Raw genomic sequence first — 17,868 nt, forward strand, 5'->3', positions numbered from 1 at the left:
AATATTTATGTATTTTTTGGTGTCTTTTTGTTACTGATTTTGCTATTAATTCTGTGGTCAGAGAACATATGCTTTCTGATTTTATTACTTGAAATATACAGAGTTGCTTTGTGTCTCAGCCTGTGTCAGTTTTGGTACATCTTCCAGTTATACTTGAAATCTGTTTTATTATTTTGGAAATTTTTTTTCTATATATGCCAATTAGGATAAGTGGGTTAATTTTGTTTTTATATCTTGTAACTATGTCTATCTATAAATATGTAATTTGGGCTGCTGAGGAAAATGTGTTAAAGTCTGTAAGTAACTTGGTTGCACATTTGTCCATTTCTCCTTTCACTGTGCTTAATTTTGTTTTTTATATTGTGAGACTTTTGTTACTAAGTAGGTATTAATTTAGAATTTTATACATTCTTGGTGGACTGACCTTTTTGTTATTCTGAAATATCTAGCAATACCTCTTGCTTAAAGTCTGATAGTAGATAAAGCAGCATTATTTTATTTTTATGTTTGCATGGTATTTCTTTATTCTTTTACTTTCAATCTTTTCTGTCTTTATATTTTCAGAACATATCTTTTGTAAATAGCACAAATTTGGGTTTTATTTTTTTAATCCATCTAATGCTGTCTCAATTCAAGTACATATTATGTTTAAATTTGGGTACTATCTTAAATAGTTAGATTTAACCTGTCTTCTATTTGTCCCATCTGTTTTATGTCCCCCACCCTTGTCTTGCTTTCTCTTGAAATGGACAAGTATTTTTATTATTTTATTTTCCTCCTGTTATCTTTTTAGCTATACATTTTAACTTGTTTTTTAGTGTTTATCTTACATATTATATTTCCTTGGCTCATCAAAGATTAATATAGAATTGTTCAAACACTTTGGGAACACTTTGATTCTCTTTACCCTCAAAACATTGTTTAAAAAAATTTTTTTTTAATGTTTACTTATTTTTGAGACAGAGGGAGACAGAGCATGAACGGGGGAGGGTCAGAGAGAGAGGGAGACACAGAATCTGAAACAGGCTCCAGGCTCTAAGCTGTCAGCACAGAGCCCGACGTGGGGCTTGAACTCACGGACTGTGAGATCATGACCTGAGCCGAAGTTGGATGCTTAACCGACCAAGCCACCCAGGCACCCCTCAAAACATTGTTTTATACAATTATTCATTTATATTTATCTACATATTCAGGATCCCTATGACCATGCCCAAGTTTGATGCTTCACCAGCAGGAGTCACAGGACTTAGCATATAGTTATACTGACAGCTCTGATTTACTACAATGCAAATTTTAGCAAAGGGAAAAGGTTCATGGGGCAAGTTGTGGAGGAAGCCTGGTGCAAACTTCCAAGAGTCCTCTCCCAGTGAAGTAGCACAAGACATGTGTAATTCCTCTAGCAATGAGTTGAGACAGCATGTATGAAATGTTGTCTACCAGGAAAACTCATTAGAGTCCCAATGCCTATGGATCCACACAATGAGCCAATTTTCCCATTATTCATTTGTCAGCTACTAAATAGCCTGTGCTTTCTTCCCTCATTGATTTGTGATATATTATCACGAGTTTATCATATATTAAATTATATGTATATGAATCTGTCTCTGAACTATGCCCTGTTGTGGTCTTTTTAGTTTTATAACTTTTTTTTTTTTTTTTTGAGAGAGAGTGTGTACATGAGCAGGGGAGGCGTGGGGTGGGGGGAGAGAGAGAGAGAGAGAGAGAGAGAGAGAGAAAGAAAATCTTAAGCACAAGCCCAATGTAGGGCTCCATCTCACCACCATGAGATCATGATCTGAGCCAAAATCAAGAGTTGGATGCTTAACCGACTAAGCCACCCAGGTGCCCCAGTTTTATAACTTTTACACACTATTTTTATTTTTTTTAATTTATTTTTAAAATTTTTATTTACTTTTGAGAGAGAGTGTGTGCATGTGAATGAGGGAGGGGCAGAGAGAGCTGGGGACACAGGATGAAGTGGGTTCTGTGCTGACAGCAGAGAGTCCTATGTGGGGCTCAAACTCACGATGTGTGAGATTATGACCAGAGCCAAAGTCAGACGCTTAACTGACTGAGCTACCCAGATGCCCACATGCTATTTTTAATACTGTTAATTGTAGTATATCTTAATGTCTGGTAAGATAAATTCTGCTTATTTATTTGCATTATTGTTGATTTAGTTATATATAGACCTTAATTCCTTAATACTGTTTTCAGGGAAGATTTATTCTAATTTACCTGCTGATATGCAATCAACATTTTGATTGGGATTGCATTTAAAATAAGTAGATTGTTTTGAATATAACGGACATTTTTATGGTATTGTCATCCCATTCAAGGACCTAGAATGTCTTTTATTCATATTTTTCTCTTTGTTAAAATTTATCCATAGAAGTCTTGTATGTCTTGTAGGTTGATACCCAGTTAATTTATCAGTTTTGTGATTATTGCGAATGCTGGTTTTTTTTTTTTAATGGTATTTTAAATTTGTTCTTCTTGGTGTAGAGAAATTTTATATTGATAATTTTTTTTTTTTTTTTTTTTTTTTTTTTTTTTGGTCTTCAGCCTTGTTTAACTCTTATTAATTCTAATAGTTTTCTTTTAATTGTTTTGGCTTTTCTGGGTAGATGATTGTCATGTGTGAGTAATGGAAATTTTATCTCTTTCCATCCTTTTACCATTCTTTCACTTTTCTTTTTTCTATTCTTTTATTTATTTATTTATATTTTTTTTAGTTTTTAAATTTACATCCAAATAAGTTAGCATATAGTGCAACAGTGATTTCAGGAGTAGATTCTTTAATGCCCCTTACCCATTTAGCCCATCCACCCTCCCACAACCTCTCTAGTAACCCTCTGTTTGTTCTTCATATTTAAGAATCTCTTATGTTTTGTCTCCCTCCGTGTTTTTATATTATTTTTGCTTCCCTTCCCTTGGGTTCATCTGTTCTGTGTCTTAAAGTCCTCATATGAGTAAAGTCATATGATATTTGTCTTTCTTTGACGAATTTTGCTTAGCTTAATAGCCTGTAGTTCCATCCACATAGTTGCAAATGACAAGATTTCATTCTTTTTGATTTCTGACTAATACTCCATTATATGTATGTGTATACACATACACACACACATATACACCACAACTTCTTTATCCAATCATCCATCGATGGACACTGGGGCTCTTTCCATACTTTGGCTATTGTTGATAGTGCTGCTATAAACATTGAGGTGCACGTGTCCCTTCAAAATAGCACACCTGTGTCCCTTGGATAAATACCTAGTAGTGCAATTGCTGGGTCATAGGGTAGTTCTATTTTTAATTTTTTGAGGAACCTCTATACTTTTTTTTAGAGTGGCTGCAGCAGCTTGCATTCCCACCAACAATGCAAAAGAGATCCTCTTTGTCCACATCCTTGCCAACATCTGTTGTTCCCTGAGTTGTTAATGTTAGCCATTCTGACGGGTGTAAGGTGATATATCATTGTGGTTTTGATTTGTATTTCCCTGATGATGAGTGATGTTGAGTATCTTTTCATGTGTCGGTTGGCCATCTGGATATCTTCTTTGGAGAAGTGTCTATTCATGTCTTTTGCCCATTTCTTCACTGGGTTATTTTTTTTGGGGGAGATGTTGAGTTTGATAAGGTCTTTATAGATTTTGGATACTAACCCTTTATCTGATGTGTCGTGGGCAAATATCTTCTCCCATTTTGTCGGTTGCCTTTTAGTTTTTCTGATTGTTTGCTTTGCTGTGCAGAAGGTTTTTATTTTGATGAGGTCCCAATAGTTCATTTTTGCTTTTGTTTCCCTTGCCTCCAGAGACGTGTTGAGTAAGAAGTTGCTGTGGCCTTATTTTTTCTATTCTTAATAGCCACGGCCTCCACGATTGAATTATCTAGTGATAGTGATACTGGCATCCTTGTCTTGTTACCAGTTTTAGAGAATTCATATAAAGTCTTTTCATTAAGTGTAATGTTTGGTGCTAAAGATTGCTGGAATATAATCTTAATCAAATATACTTTCCTAAGAGTGTTTTAAATTATTTTTATCATAAATAGATGTTGAATCTTATCAAATATGGTTTTCTGTATCAGTAAAAATAATTATAATTATTCTCAAATTAGACAGTGTAGGGAGTTAATAGATTTTCTGATCAACTGGCCTTTTATTTCTGAGAAAAACTCTTTGTGAATATATAGATTTTTAAATATATTGTTAGATTTAGATAGCTAATATCTTATTTAGAACTTTTGCCCCATGTCCATTAGCTGAAAAATGTTTTTTTCTTATTCATATTTAATTTGAAGTCAAGATTATATTAACCTCCCAAACATTTGGTTTTTCTCTTACTTATAAAAGCCTCAGTCTATATAATGAGGACAGAGAAAAAGGGAAATTCTAAAAACATGTCATGGGATTGTTATTTCTGTCATGATCCAGTTAGGAGATAGAACCTATACCAGTTTTTAAAAATTTTTTTTTTAATGTTTATTTATTTTTGAGAGAGAGAATCAGCCGGGCATCAGCAGGGAAGGGGAGAGAGAGGGAGACACAGAATTCAATGTAGGCTCCAGGCTCTGAGCTGTCAGCACAGAGACCGACTAGGGGCTCGAACTCACAAGCTGTTGAGATCATGACCTGAGTCGAAGTCGGATGCTTAATCGACTGAACCACCCAGGTACTCCTATACCAGTTTTTTTTTTTACAGAGAAAATTTAATAGAAAGAATAACAAATTATAAAATTTTAACTAGGTAATTGAAAGGAGGGTAGCAACTATAGGAAGCAGTTCTCACTCCTAAGTCTGGTGGGGGGGAAAGGGCATAGGTTGAGATTATTAAAACCTAGAACCTGAGCTGTTACTCAGACCCCTGAAGAGTAGCCTGATACTTTGAAGGCTGACTCAGACCTCTTAGAAGGTGGCACTGCTAGGTTGGTGCTGTTGTCCCTTAAGAGTTGGTAGAATGACAGTCACAGGAATAGTAAACATATAGGAAATGTATGGGATGTAAATAGGAGGGAGTGAGTCCTTTCTTCCCCCTTCAGCTTTGCTGTCTCTCTCTAGAGCTTTGCTCTAACATTGGCAAAGCCTACGATGAAGCTGAAATGTAATTTGCATTCTCAACTCCTTGTAGTGTTCCAAAGCTGGGTATAGTAGCATGTTTTCAAGCTGAGAGTCAATAATTTAGTAAGTGGTACACCTGAAAGCTAAATTAGACAACACTCAAATAATCTCTCTGTGAGCTTCAAAAGAAGTCATATAGCAAATTAAATATTAAGAATAGAATGTTAGTGGGGCTCCTGGGTGGCTCAGTCAGTTGACTGTCCCAACTCTTGAAATCAGCTCATGATCTTCCGGTTCATAGGATCAAGGCCTGCATTGGGCTCTGCACTGACAATGCAGAGTCTGCATGGGATTCGCTCTCTCCCCCTCTCTCTCTGCCCCTCCACTGCTCGTGTGCTCTTTCTCAAAATAAATAAGTACACTTAAAAAAAAGAAGAAGAATAGGGACGCCTGGGTCGCTCAGTTGGTTAAGTGTCTGACTTTGGCTCAGGTCATAGATATCATGGTTCATGAGTTCGAGCCCTGCATTGGGCTCTGTGCTGACAGTTCAGAGACTGGAGCCTGCTTCAGATTCTGTGTTTCCCTCTCTCTCTGCGCCCCCCCCCTCGCTCACACTCTCTCTCTCTCCCTCAAAAATAAATAAACATAAATAAAATAAAAAAAACAAACAGAATGTTAGTAAAAATTCTGCGTTTTAAGTTTTCTCTAAGATGTAATCGTAACACGTTTATTAGGAAATAAGAAGGGTAAAAAGAACTGCATTCAGCTCAACTAGTTGGATAAGAACAACAGAGTAAATCCAAAGGGGAGGAAAATTAAAAATATAAAGTTAGATTCAGTGGAATGAAAGAACAAAAAATTCATTCTTTGAAAAGAGTTTTAAGATTATAAAGTTAGACCAAGCACCAGTCAAGAGATAGGACCACATATTGGTGGTTTTGGTAAAAGAGAAAAGAAGGTACAAATGAAATATAGAGAGAACTAATAATACAAACCAAATAGAGAAAACAAACAAATGTTTCTCCTGGATGTTAAAAACCCTTTCTACAGAAGAATAATGTGGGATATCTATCTCACTGACTTACCTATATTTATTTCCTGGCAGCCTCATGATTGACTTTACTTTGATTAATTGTGCTCCATTAATGTAAATACATACATTAACATTTCTAGTATAACTACTAAAATAATAGAAAAAGACTGTATAACTTCAGAACTAGTAGAAGGCAAAATGAAATGTGAAAAGAACAAAACAAAAATCAATCAGTCTGAAAGAATGCAAGAAAAAGAGTTGGTAGGGATTAGACGATAGCCATGTTAACATTAGACCAAGTAATTTTAAGACAAAAAACATGCCTGCAGATAAAGATGAGTACTACATACTGATAAAACCATTCAATTTATTAGGAAGGCATAACTGTTTTAAACCTGATGCAATTGATAGGGTAGCTTTGAAATGTATAAAGCAAAACTTTCTGTAACTACAAGGAGAAATGAACAGAATATCTGTTCTAGTGTGAGAGTTTTAATGCATCTCTGTCAATGGTTGAGGATAGAGAAGATTTGAATAACACAATCAACAGACTTGACATAATGAATATATATTTGGAACACTGAAACCAACAACAAACATATCTATTGAGACACACATAGAACATTTATGAATTTACAATTAAAAAAATTTCATTTAATACAGACCTTATTCTCTGGCCAAAATTCATTTAAGTTAAAATCAATAAATTAAACAATTTTATACTTTGGAAATTAGAAAATTCTAAATAATTCATTAGTGGAATTATAGTATGCAGATGAAAAGCTGTTTAGAATTGGACAATGCAACTATGTCAAAATGTGTGGTATATAGCTAAAGCAGTGCTTACAGGGAAATTTACAACCTGAAATTCTTATATAGGAAATAAAGGTTGAAAACTAATAAGCTGAGTATTGTTATTAGAAAATATTAAGCTTTAGGAAACAAATATTTAATACAGATAGGGCAGAAATGTATAGAAAAGGAAGGCAATTATAAGAGAGAAGTAGCAAGTTTTGTGTACTGTTCCATACTAACAGCATGCTCCCTTCCTTGCTACCTCTGCATGGTCATGGTGGGCTCTGAGGTTATCTCAGTCTCTGCTCAGCATCTCTTCTTGATCCTAGTACTTCATTGGAAGCTCATCTTGAGCAGATTGTTTACTTCTGTTTAAAAAAATAGTCCTTGGCTTTATTGCAGAGGGGAGGCAAAAACTTGCTGCAATTTTGCTCTAGATCCCAACTATTTGCATTTCTTAAATTACCCAAATCATCTTGCAGTGCATCACTCTTATATTTGTTTCTTCTTACATTATCTCTGGTTCTTCTAGGTTGCTTTTTTTTTTTTTTTTTCCTATGTATTTTGTTCTTTATAGTGCTTGTTAGAAGATGTCCTTAGATATCTAGTGATCTTTGGGTGTTTTCTCATATTTGAAAGTGTTGCTACTAAAAATTGATTAGGTACTGTGAACTCTTGGAGCTTGTGAGCTTGTGGTCTTCTGTGTAGTGAGTTCTGCATGGGCCTTTTCCTTGAGTGCGCCTTTGTCACTCTTAGCCTGGTACCTTTCCAGGAGAAGGATTTTTTGGCTTCACATGTGGGCAGGTATATCCTGACTGTAAACCCTAGGAACAGTGGGGAACAGCAGAATGGGTTTCTCTATGCAGTATGATTCCCTTGTCTTTAACTGTCCTTTGTGTTCCCTCAATTCAGAAATATTTTGTGTTGCTTAGAGAATATATCTTCAGATGTAGGGTACAGGGTACAGGAAAAGTCATCTGACTGTGAAATTGGGAAGGGGATCTTTATGATCTAACTACTTCCTAATAGACTTCTCTTCTAATCTTCCATTTTTCTGTTTCTAACCCTGATTTTTCTTTTTCTTTTTCTTTTTTTTTTAGAAGTGATTTGTGCTGTCCTAAGTTTTGAGCTTTTTTGATTAAATTTGGGTGGGGTCAATAGGAAGGGCATCTGTGGCATAAATCTGGTTGCTCTCAGATTTTTTTTCATTGTATGCTTGTGTGTCAGCTTTCCTGGGTCAGTTATATTCAGTACTGCTTATTCATTTGCTATCCAGCTTCTGAAATTTTGGTTGCTGTTATATTGTTTCCTCTCCTATTTGCCCTTCCAGGTTTATGTTTCTTCATAAAAATCTCTTTACACTCATTGTAGTGGGGTTTTATTTAGGAGGAAGCAAAAGTAAGTGCTTGGATTTAATGTACTGTCTTTACTAACTTGAATGACTTTACCTCAAACCTTTATTTCAACTCTTGATTGATATGCACTCAGTAGTGGCTCACTTTCATCTTTTAATTTTAAATTTATTGGAGAATTAGTAGGTAGACTTCAGTATTTCTGTCTAGAGACTAAAGTAAATGATAAGTCAAAGCCTGAACAATTCATTTTTCCTTCCCCTCCCCCATGGTCTTCTGTTAAGTTTCTCAGGATCCACATAAGAGTGAAAACATGGTATCTGTCTTTCTCTGTATGACTTATTTCACTTAGCATAACACTCTCCAGTTCCATCCACGTTGCTACAAAAGGCCATATTTCATTCTTTCTCATTGCCACGTAGTATTCCATTGTGTACATAAACCACAATTTCTTTATTCATCAGTTGATGGACATTTAGGCTCTTTCCATAATTTGGCTATTGTTGAGAGTGCTGCTATAAACATTGGGGTACAAGTGCCCCTATGCATCAGCACTCCTGTATCCCTTGGGTAAATTCCTAGCAGTGCTATTGCTGGGTCATAGGGTAGATCTATTTTTAATTTTTTGAGGAGGCTCCACACTGTTTTCCAGAGTGGCTGCACCAATTTGCATTCCCACCAACAGTGCAAGAGGGTTCCCGTTTCTCTGCATCCTCTCCAGCATCTATAGTCTCCTGATTTGTTCATTTTGGCCACTCTGACTGGAGTGAGGTGATATCTGAGTGTGGTTTTGATTTGTATTTCCCTGATGAGGAGCGATGTTGAGCATCTTTTCATGTGCCTGTTGGCCATCCGGATGTCTTCTTTTTTTTTTATTTTCTTAATTTTTATTATTATTTTTTTTAATTTTTTTTTAATGTTTAGTTATTTTTGAGACAGGGAGAGACAGAGCATGAACAGGGGACGGTCAGAGAGAGGGAGACACAGAATATGAAGCAGGCTCCAGGCTCTGAGCTGTCAGCACAGAGCCCGACGCGGGGCTAGAACTCACGGACCGCAAGATCATGACCTGAGCTGAAGTCGGCTGCCCAACCGACTGAGCCACCCAGGCGCCCCCAGATGTCTTCTTTAGAGAAGTGTCTATTCATGTTTTCTGCCCATTTCTTCACTGGATTATTTGTTTTTTGGGTCTGGAGTTTGGTGAGCTCTTTATAGATTTTGGATTCTAGCCCTTTGTCCGGTATGTCATTTGCAAATATTTTTTCCCATTCCCTTGGTTGCCTTTTAGTTTTGTTGATTGTTTCCTTTGCAGTGCAGAAGCTTTTTATCTTCATGAGGTCCTAGTAGTTCACTTTTGCTTTTAATTCCCTTGCTGTTGGAGATGTGTCAAGTAAGAAATTGCTGCGTCTGAGGTCACAGAGGTTTTTTCCTGCTTTCTCCTCTAGGGTTTTGATGGTTTCCTGTCTCACATTCAGGTCCTTTATCCATTTTGAGCTTATTTTTGTGAATGGTGTAAGAAAGTGGTCTAGTTTCATCCTTCTGCATGTTGCTGTCCAGTTCTCCCAGCACCATTTGTCAAAGAGACTGTCTTTTTTCCATTGGATATTCTTTCCTGCTTTGTCAAAGATTAGTTGGCTATACTTTTGTGAGTCCAGTTATTTCTTATGCTTTTCAAATGATGGGCTTCCTTAAGATTGAGCCTTCAGCCCTCATTTTTCCATCCCTTGTTCCTTTCTAGCCTGTCTTTGTAGGTCTCTCCTATATAATTCCAGATCTTGTGTCTACGCACACAGCTCTAAAGTCTCATTCTTTCTTGAGTTCCAAAACCACATTTCCGACTGCAAACTGAATATTTCCTTTAAGATGTTCTGCCAATACCTTACAAAACCTATAACTCTGGATTGAATGTATTAATAAAAAGGGCAGAGGCAAGAGGTGTGTTATTCCCCAGGCTATTCTGATAAATCTTTATGGTCTTTTTTTGTAGATGTTGTTTTGTAAATTTTATTTCATGTTTATAAAATATCTGTCTTTTCATATTTCATACCAGTTTGTCATATTTTTACTGCCCAAACTAAGCATTTGGATTTTTGCCTTCATCGCCCACATTTTTCAGTCCTCTTCCTTATCCTTCTACCTTCATATACACACACAAACAAACGATTTGAAATGCTAGAAGTGTGAAGTTTGGGTTTATTATTATTTTTACTGGTAATGGTTCAGTCTGTATTTATGGGGTAGAAGATAAATCTTGTATTACTTTTCTCTTTGCAGGTCTCTATGCCTTACGGAGAGTCTTGAAGAAACAGCCTAATCTCTCTGATAGCAAGATGGCTGGGCTGGTGAAGATTACTCTGAATGATTTCTTACAAGGGATGAATGACGTCAGGCCCAGTGCTATGAGGGAAGTAGCAATCGATGTACCAAATGTAAGTCATTTGCACTCCCATGCTAGCCACACTGTTTGATTTAACTCTGAAAGAAACAGAGACTGCATAGAGACAATATACCCAGGCTAAACTTAAAAAAAATTTTTTTTTAATTGAAATTTTTATGGATGTAATTGGAGATTCAGTGCAGTTGTAAGAAATACTGTAGGGAGATCTTGTGTATTCTTCACTCACTTTCCCCCTGCGTGGTAACATCTTGCAAACAATTAGTACACTATCACAAGCAGGATTTTCATGCTGATATAATCACTGATCTTATTCAGATTTCTAGTGTTACTTGTACTTATTTGTGTGTGTGTGTGTGTGTGTGTGTGTGTGTGTGTGTTTAGTTCTGTGCAGTTTTATTACTTGCAAAGTTTTGTGTATCTGTCACTGGAATTGAGATACTGAATAGTTCCATCACCACAGCGATCTCTTGCTTTGCTCTTTCATAACCATACTAACCTTGTTCTGTACCTGTTTGTAAAATTCTGTCATTTTAGAAATGTTATATAAATCTAACTATACACTATACAGCCATTTGTTATCAGTTTTTTCCCATTTAGCATAATTCCAAGGAGATTCATCCAAGTTGTTATGTGCAACAATAGTTTGTTCTTTCTGTTGCTGAGTCGTATTCCATGGTGTGGCTGTACCATAATTTGCTTAGTCATTCACCTGTTGAAGGACATCTGAGCTGTTTCCAGTTTAGGGCAATTATGAATAAAGTTGCTATGAACATTCGTCTGCAGGTATTGTGTAAATGTAAGTTTTTATTTCTCTAAAATCAATGCCCACGAGTGCAACTGCTGGGTTGTATGCTAATTGCATATTTAGTCTTATAAGGAAATGTCAACTAGGCTAATTTTAGAATATAAAAAATCTTCAAGTTATGATGCCTGGTGTTTCCTCAGGTTCTTTTACATTTTCTCAATTATTGACATGCTTTGCACAGTTCACAATCAAATCACCATAAGGACATCAGAAGCTACCTTTTAAGAGGGGGGGTGGGGATCATCTGTTACGTTCTCTTATCACCCAAGTAGGCCTAACATTCAGGAAAGAAATATTTCTTTGAATATATTAATATTTGCAGAAAATGGCATTGAAACAAAGCATTGATGGTGTGTCCTGCATTGTATTGGGGTAAGGGATGGGCTGTTAAAGTTGGCTTGATCATAAGGAGTGTTTATATCTTGGTATAGCTTGAGGAAAGTTTATAGATTGCTCTCTGACACTTTAGGAGAGCACTGATGGAAGAATGGAACTTTGTGACTACTCTTTCCCTTTGCTTCTATAATATCACCTCTTTAGTTTTTCTTTTTGAGTTTGTCTTATTGCTTCTGAGATACTCCCTTGTAAAAGCTCACACGTTACAATTATTTAAAACTTAGAGCTGTAGTAGAGAGTCAGACATAGTTTTGTACGCTTTTCCCCATTGTGTGTATATTAACAGTTCTCTTGGTCATTAACTAATGGTTTATAATTGCTGTAAGCTAAAACAAACAAAAAAACTGAGAGAGACTATAAAGATACTAAGTCAATGGAATAGACTGTGTGGAACCATATAGTGGGGAGAGGTCAATGGGTTTGTTTTCACTTTTTTTGTTGTTGTTTTGTTCTTTTGGTTTTCACTTTTAAAGGGGACTGTTCCTTGGAAAATGTATTTTGTGGCCAAATATGTTTGGGAAGTACTGGTTTAAATGAAATCAGTTGTATTTCTTTGCTGTAGGACTTTTCAGGGTTTTTAAATATGAAGAAGTGTGAAAGAGAGCTATTATGGAAACTTATTTGGCCATGGACCATGTGGAGCAGATACTTTCTGCATTTTGCAATGTGGTAGATTGCATAAACTGACTACAGATTTTTCCCACCATTCTGTTTGCCCTTTTTGCACTGCAACTTTGTAGCTCCTACCATAAAAGAGATGGAGTCAGGTTTTCCACCCTTTGAATTTGTACTTGGCCATGTAACTTGCTTTGGCTTATAGGATATTAGCAATCATGATGCAAGCAGACTTGAAAGCACCTAGGGCTTGCCTTTTCTTGCGACTCTTGGAATCCCTGCATTAGTTATGCTGTGATATCTGTACTTGTTTCCTGGAAGGTGAGATACCATGCGGAGCATAAGTGAGCCCTCTTAGCTGAGATTCCCTCTTTTCAGCCATCCTGCCAATTGTCAGACATTTGACAGACACAATGCTAGACTATCCCACCCCTACTGAAGTTTACCTAAACCAGAAAAACCACCCAGTTAACTCTTAGAATTGTCAGAAATATCAAATGTCTGTTTTTTTTGAGCCACTAAACTTTATGGTAGTTAGCAAAAGCTTAAGTGATGAAGATGCTTGTTTACTTCTTTTAGAACACAATTGTTTTGTCAATTAAGGTGGAAAACAGTGCCCTCAGTTAGGAATATCTCTAAGGACTAGCTTCTAGTTTAGGCAGCTTAATGTGATTTTAAATGTTTTTTCGAAAACATTTTCGAATTCACTAATGAACTTACAGCTTAACTTTGGGTGCTACTATAGTTCTGTAGTAGCACATGCTAATTTAGTATGAATAATTTAACAAATGGAATTATGGAATAATTAATGATTGATGTTGGATTAGTAGAAGCTTTTCATTTCTTTGGAATTTATGGTCTAAAGTTTGGGCACATTGGTATGAATATCTTTACTTGTATTTATCTGTGTTTTATTGGCTACAGTTACATAATGTAATGGGTCAAGTAAATGCATATTCATCAAATGCCACATGTGAAAATTTCGGGTGATAGGGTTATAAACCAGCTACTCCATCCAAAAACACTTCAGTGTTTAAAAAAGTTTAGGAACTAGAGAAACATACAGTGAGTTTTTTAAATTTAAAATTACTGCCAATAGAGAATGTGTTTGAACAGTGGCTGTCCACTTTTGGAATTGCTGAACTGATTTATTCATCAGAGGAACTGATACTACAACTGCATTTTTAATTGCTCTAATGAGAGGTTTTTTTTCCCCTTTATTTTCTTCTGATACAGTATTTACAATCCATGGACTTGTGCCATTTTCCATTTGGCACTTTATTACTTGGCCTAAGGCCATGGTGTACTGTGATGTTACTCATGAGCTCCAGGGTGATTAGCCCTGGTCAAAGTACTTTTTTACATTGCTTTTTATGCTCACTTCAGATTGTAAAAATTTTCCTGAGAAGTCAACATTTCTTTAATTGGATTGCTAAAATTTTTCTCTTCTGCTTTCAGACTATCGCATATACAAAAATATCTCCAAATTATATCTGCAGAAGGTTTACTACTTACTTTGCTATAGAAAACCTGTTTCAAGCAGGTAGTTAATTGTGAACATTTTTTAAATAGTAAATTGAGCATTCAGCATCTTTTGAGAAAAGATTTCAGCGTGTGACATTAAGACTTCTAAATCACACTTGCCTAGTTATATTTAAGTTGAAAAGAAATGTCCTAAGGTGGGAATATTGCCAATTACAATGTAATGCATTATTAATCAGGAGACCACAAGTGTTAGCTACTTACTGAAATGTAATGTTTCCTTTTTGTGGACTTTCTGAATTGGTGATTATACCAACTGGTGTATTAAAAGTCAAATGTATTTTACAATTAATTGGTAATTAAAATCAAATGTATTTCTTTACCACAGGAATCTTTAGAATCTTTGACTATGTCAGTGTGCATTTTGAAATTTTGGTTTTTCACCCAGAAATAACAACTGTTAATATTTTGTTATAATTCTAATAGTTTAACATTTTTTTAAAGATTGTTTTTCTGTGCATATAGATATTTTAATATAACTAATCTTAGAGGGGCGCCTGGGTGGCTTGGTCGGTTAAGCGTCTGACTTCGGCTCGGGTCATGATCTCACGGTCCGTGAGTTCGAGCCCCGCGTCGGGCTCTGTGCTGACAACTCAGAACCTGGAGCCTGTTTCAGATTCTGTGTCTCCCTCTCTCTCTGCTCCTCCCCTGTTCATGCTCTGTCTCTCTCTGTCTCAAAAATGAATAAATGTTAAAAATAAAAAAAAATAACTAATCTTAGAATACATAGTTTTATATTTTTCTTTTTTCACTTAAAATTATATGGTAAACATTTTACTTTAAAATTTTTCAGCAAACGTCTTTTAAATGACTGTTTAATAGATTGTTATGTGGTAAACTGTAATTGTTTTATCCTTCTTCCATTCTAAAGAAAATCTGTTTATTTTTCCTGTTTTTTTCTAATATGGTTATATACACATTTATGTCCAAACCTTTGCATTTATGTTTCCCAGAAGCAGAATTATCAGACGGAAATATGTGGTTTTAAAGTTTAAGGCAAATGTCATTAAGCTCTGTTTTTTTTTCCCCTCAGAAAGATTGTTTTAATTTATAATTATGTGATAAAAATTTTAAATTATAAAGAGCTTAAATAAAGTCTTATTTTATTTTTACTTTAGTCCTTTTTTATTTGCCTGCCAGTAGAATTTATTTTTTATTTTGAGGAATAATACTGGATAATCTTTAGGTAGGGACTTAAAATAAGAAAATGAAAACTATCAATTATATACCTTCTTCTTTCTATAAAAATTTTAAATTTCTAGATAATTGGTCTAAACTGGATGGCTTTTTAAGGGATTTTAAATTCTGTGAGAGCAGTTCTTATTTTTATCCTTTATATTTGTCCTACCACATAATAGATGTCCAATCAATATTTGCTGAATGGATAAGTGAACAACTATAATTCTCTTGGAAAAACAAAACAAAACAGATGGTCAATTTCACATATATTTAAAGAGTATTGCATCCTTCTTCTGTACTAAAGCTTAATATTTTTGTTTACCTTCACGTAACATTCTTCAGATTCTTCGCATTTTATGAAACAAGTGGTTTCTTTAGTGAATTTTAACCCTTACTGTTTATTCAGTGAATTTAACAATTTTGGAGTAAATATGCCTGTAATAGTGCTAAGTTGTCTGTTCTGGAAGGATACAGAATAGTCCTTTATATTTTCTACCAAAACATGTTGCTTTCTTTTTTTTTTTTTTTTTTTTTTTTTTTTTTAAAAATTTTTTTAATAAAAAAAAAAAATACAATGCTTTCAATAGTTGTATTTACATATTGTATTTACAATAAATAAGCCATTTTATATATACCATAGCAATTATCACTGGATCACTGGTAAATGGCATTCTTAACCAAATATATACAAATTGATTACCATCAAGTTTAATTCATTTATATATCTTAAATCATCCCCACCCCCAGGGTTTCCCTATTTCATTTTAGGTAGTTTTAGGTTGTTTCATTATTTGGAAATAATCCATCTTTATGCTTTTGGTACTGCTTTTGGATTGCAGTTTTCAGAATTTGGACATTTGGTTCAGAATAAGTTAAAAGCCAATAAAAAGAGAGACCTCTACTTTCATTTGAACCCACTTTTTAAAAGCGAATTGTAACTAGAGCCTTAAGACTAAGTGTATAGCCTCAAAACTCTTTGTAAGCTTGGATCCAGATTAAATTTATAAGTAGTCAGCAGTCAAATTGAGTGTATACCAAATGTCATTAGTTAAATAAACATACCTCATTTACTCCCATTTTAAATAGTAGCAAACTTAATTATATGAATAATCAAAAGACTGTTTCACTAATTACATATTCAAAATTGACTGGTGTATTTTCATTTGGCATCTTTTCAGATGAGAATAGAACATCAGAATGTGACAAGGCAGTTGAATTTCACAAGATGAGCTCATTAGCATTACTTTTCCTGTGCAGAGTTAAATAGTTTAATTGACCATAATTACATTTCATTCTTCATGTACCCTCAGGATAATTAGAAAGAATTTGAGTTTCTGTTCTTTAAAAACAGTACTGTATTCTATATGTTCTTTATTTTTAACAGATTCAAAGGATTGAGAGTTTCTGGGATGCTTTACTAAATAACAGATTGCTTTTTTTGGAATAGATATACAACCTGTGGAAATTCTATTAATTCCATATTGGTTCTTGGCAAGTCTTTTGAATTTGGTTTCTTTTGATTTTGCCTCTTGTTGTCTAGACAGAAGAGTGTCTTCTATCACTCCCAAGATCCCAGTCTTCCCTGCCAACTTCTCTTGTGCATTTTTATAGTTTTAAGTAATAACAATTGAACAGGAAAGCACATTTGGGAAAGTAGATTACTTTTAACCAGGAAATACTCTGTGCCAAAATCAAGATTGTAGTTTTAAGTGTATTAAATATTTTAGAAGTTTAACTCTTTCATTCCACTTTTCTTTTTATACCTTACTTTCCTCAGGCTTATAGTCTGTAGGAGACATGAGAGAGATAGAAAAGTTAGTGGAAAGATCAACAGTTTCTGCTCTCAGCTCTGATTCTGGTTAACTTTGGTGAAATGAAAGACTTTTCCTGTCAGATTATAGAAGGAAAGCTCTTAATTTGCTGTTTTCTGATGCATGTCTTCTTTTGAATTTATAAATAATGTTGAGCTTACCATAGAGATATATGCTATACTTATATGTTATAGTTGGTCAATAAGAAATACTTGATGAGTGTTTGCTAAAAACACAGATTTTCATTTAGTGTAAAGGAACTCATTGGTAGTTAGTGTGGTTCTTCTGTGGTACTATACTTCTTTATTTCACCTTGTACAGATATGGAGTAATTATATACCATCTGATCATGCCCTTTAGTCCTTCCCATCTCTTCATTGAGTAATTTATCCAAAAGAAATTACTGATCTGGCTTAAAAGCCATCAGCATGACTACCAGTTGATCATCTTTAGAATGAAGTCTAAGCTCTTTAGTTTGGTATTTGTAACCTGGCTCGTGCCTCCTTAACTTTTTTCTAACATTATGCTCTCCTCTTGTTGAACCACTCCTGTTTTTGCATGTGTGGTCTTCTCTGCCTGGAAAATTGTCTTCTGACCTCTCAGTTACCAAAGATCTTGCAGTGTGATCCCTAACACACACCCACAAAATACACATATATGGCTTGTGGATATAATACACCTAATACACAAAATATGCATATATCCCTGTGGACCTTTTGTCTTGTTCATCTTTGTATCTCCACTGCTCGGCAAATGGTAACAACCAAATAATAAGAGTTTGTTAAATGACTGAATATTTTGTGAAGAATTTTGGTTCACAAATGTTCTTATTTCTCAGAAATAGTTCTTTTGCCCTTCTATATAAGTATATATTCATATTTTG

At 34.9% G+C, this 17,868-nt stretch overlaps 1 protein-coding gene across 3 annotated transcripts in view; it reads left to right on the top strand.

Annotated features, from left to right (window-relative positions):
- SPATA5 (spermatogenesis associated 5) overlaps window positions 1-17,868 on the top strand; it is a 360,927-nt gene that overhangs the window by 36,270 nt on the left and 306,789 nt on the right. For all 3 annotated transcript variants that reach the window (XM_049631141.1, XM_049631144.1, XM_049631143.1), the window contains exon 10: window positions 10,514-10,668. In XM_049631141.1, the coding sequence (XP_049487098.1) occupies window positions 10,514-10,668 (155 nt within the window). The remainder of the gene's footprint in view (window positions 1-10,513; window positions 10,669-17,868) is intronic.

The sequence above is a fragment of the Panthera uncia genome, chromosome B1, assembly GCF_023721935.1.
Source record: "Panthera uncia isolate 11264 chromosome B1, Puncia_PCG_1.0, whole genome shotgun sequence".
Taxonomy (NCBI): domain Eukaryota; kingdom Metazoa; phylum Chordata; class Mammalia; order Carnivora; family Felidae; genus Panthera; species Panthera uncia.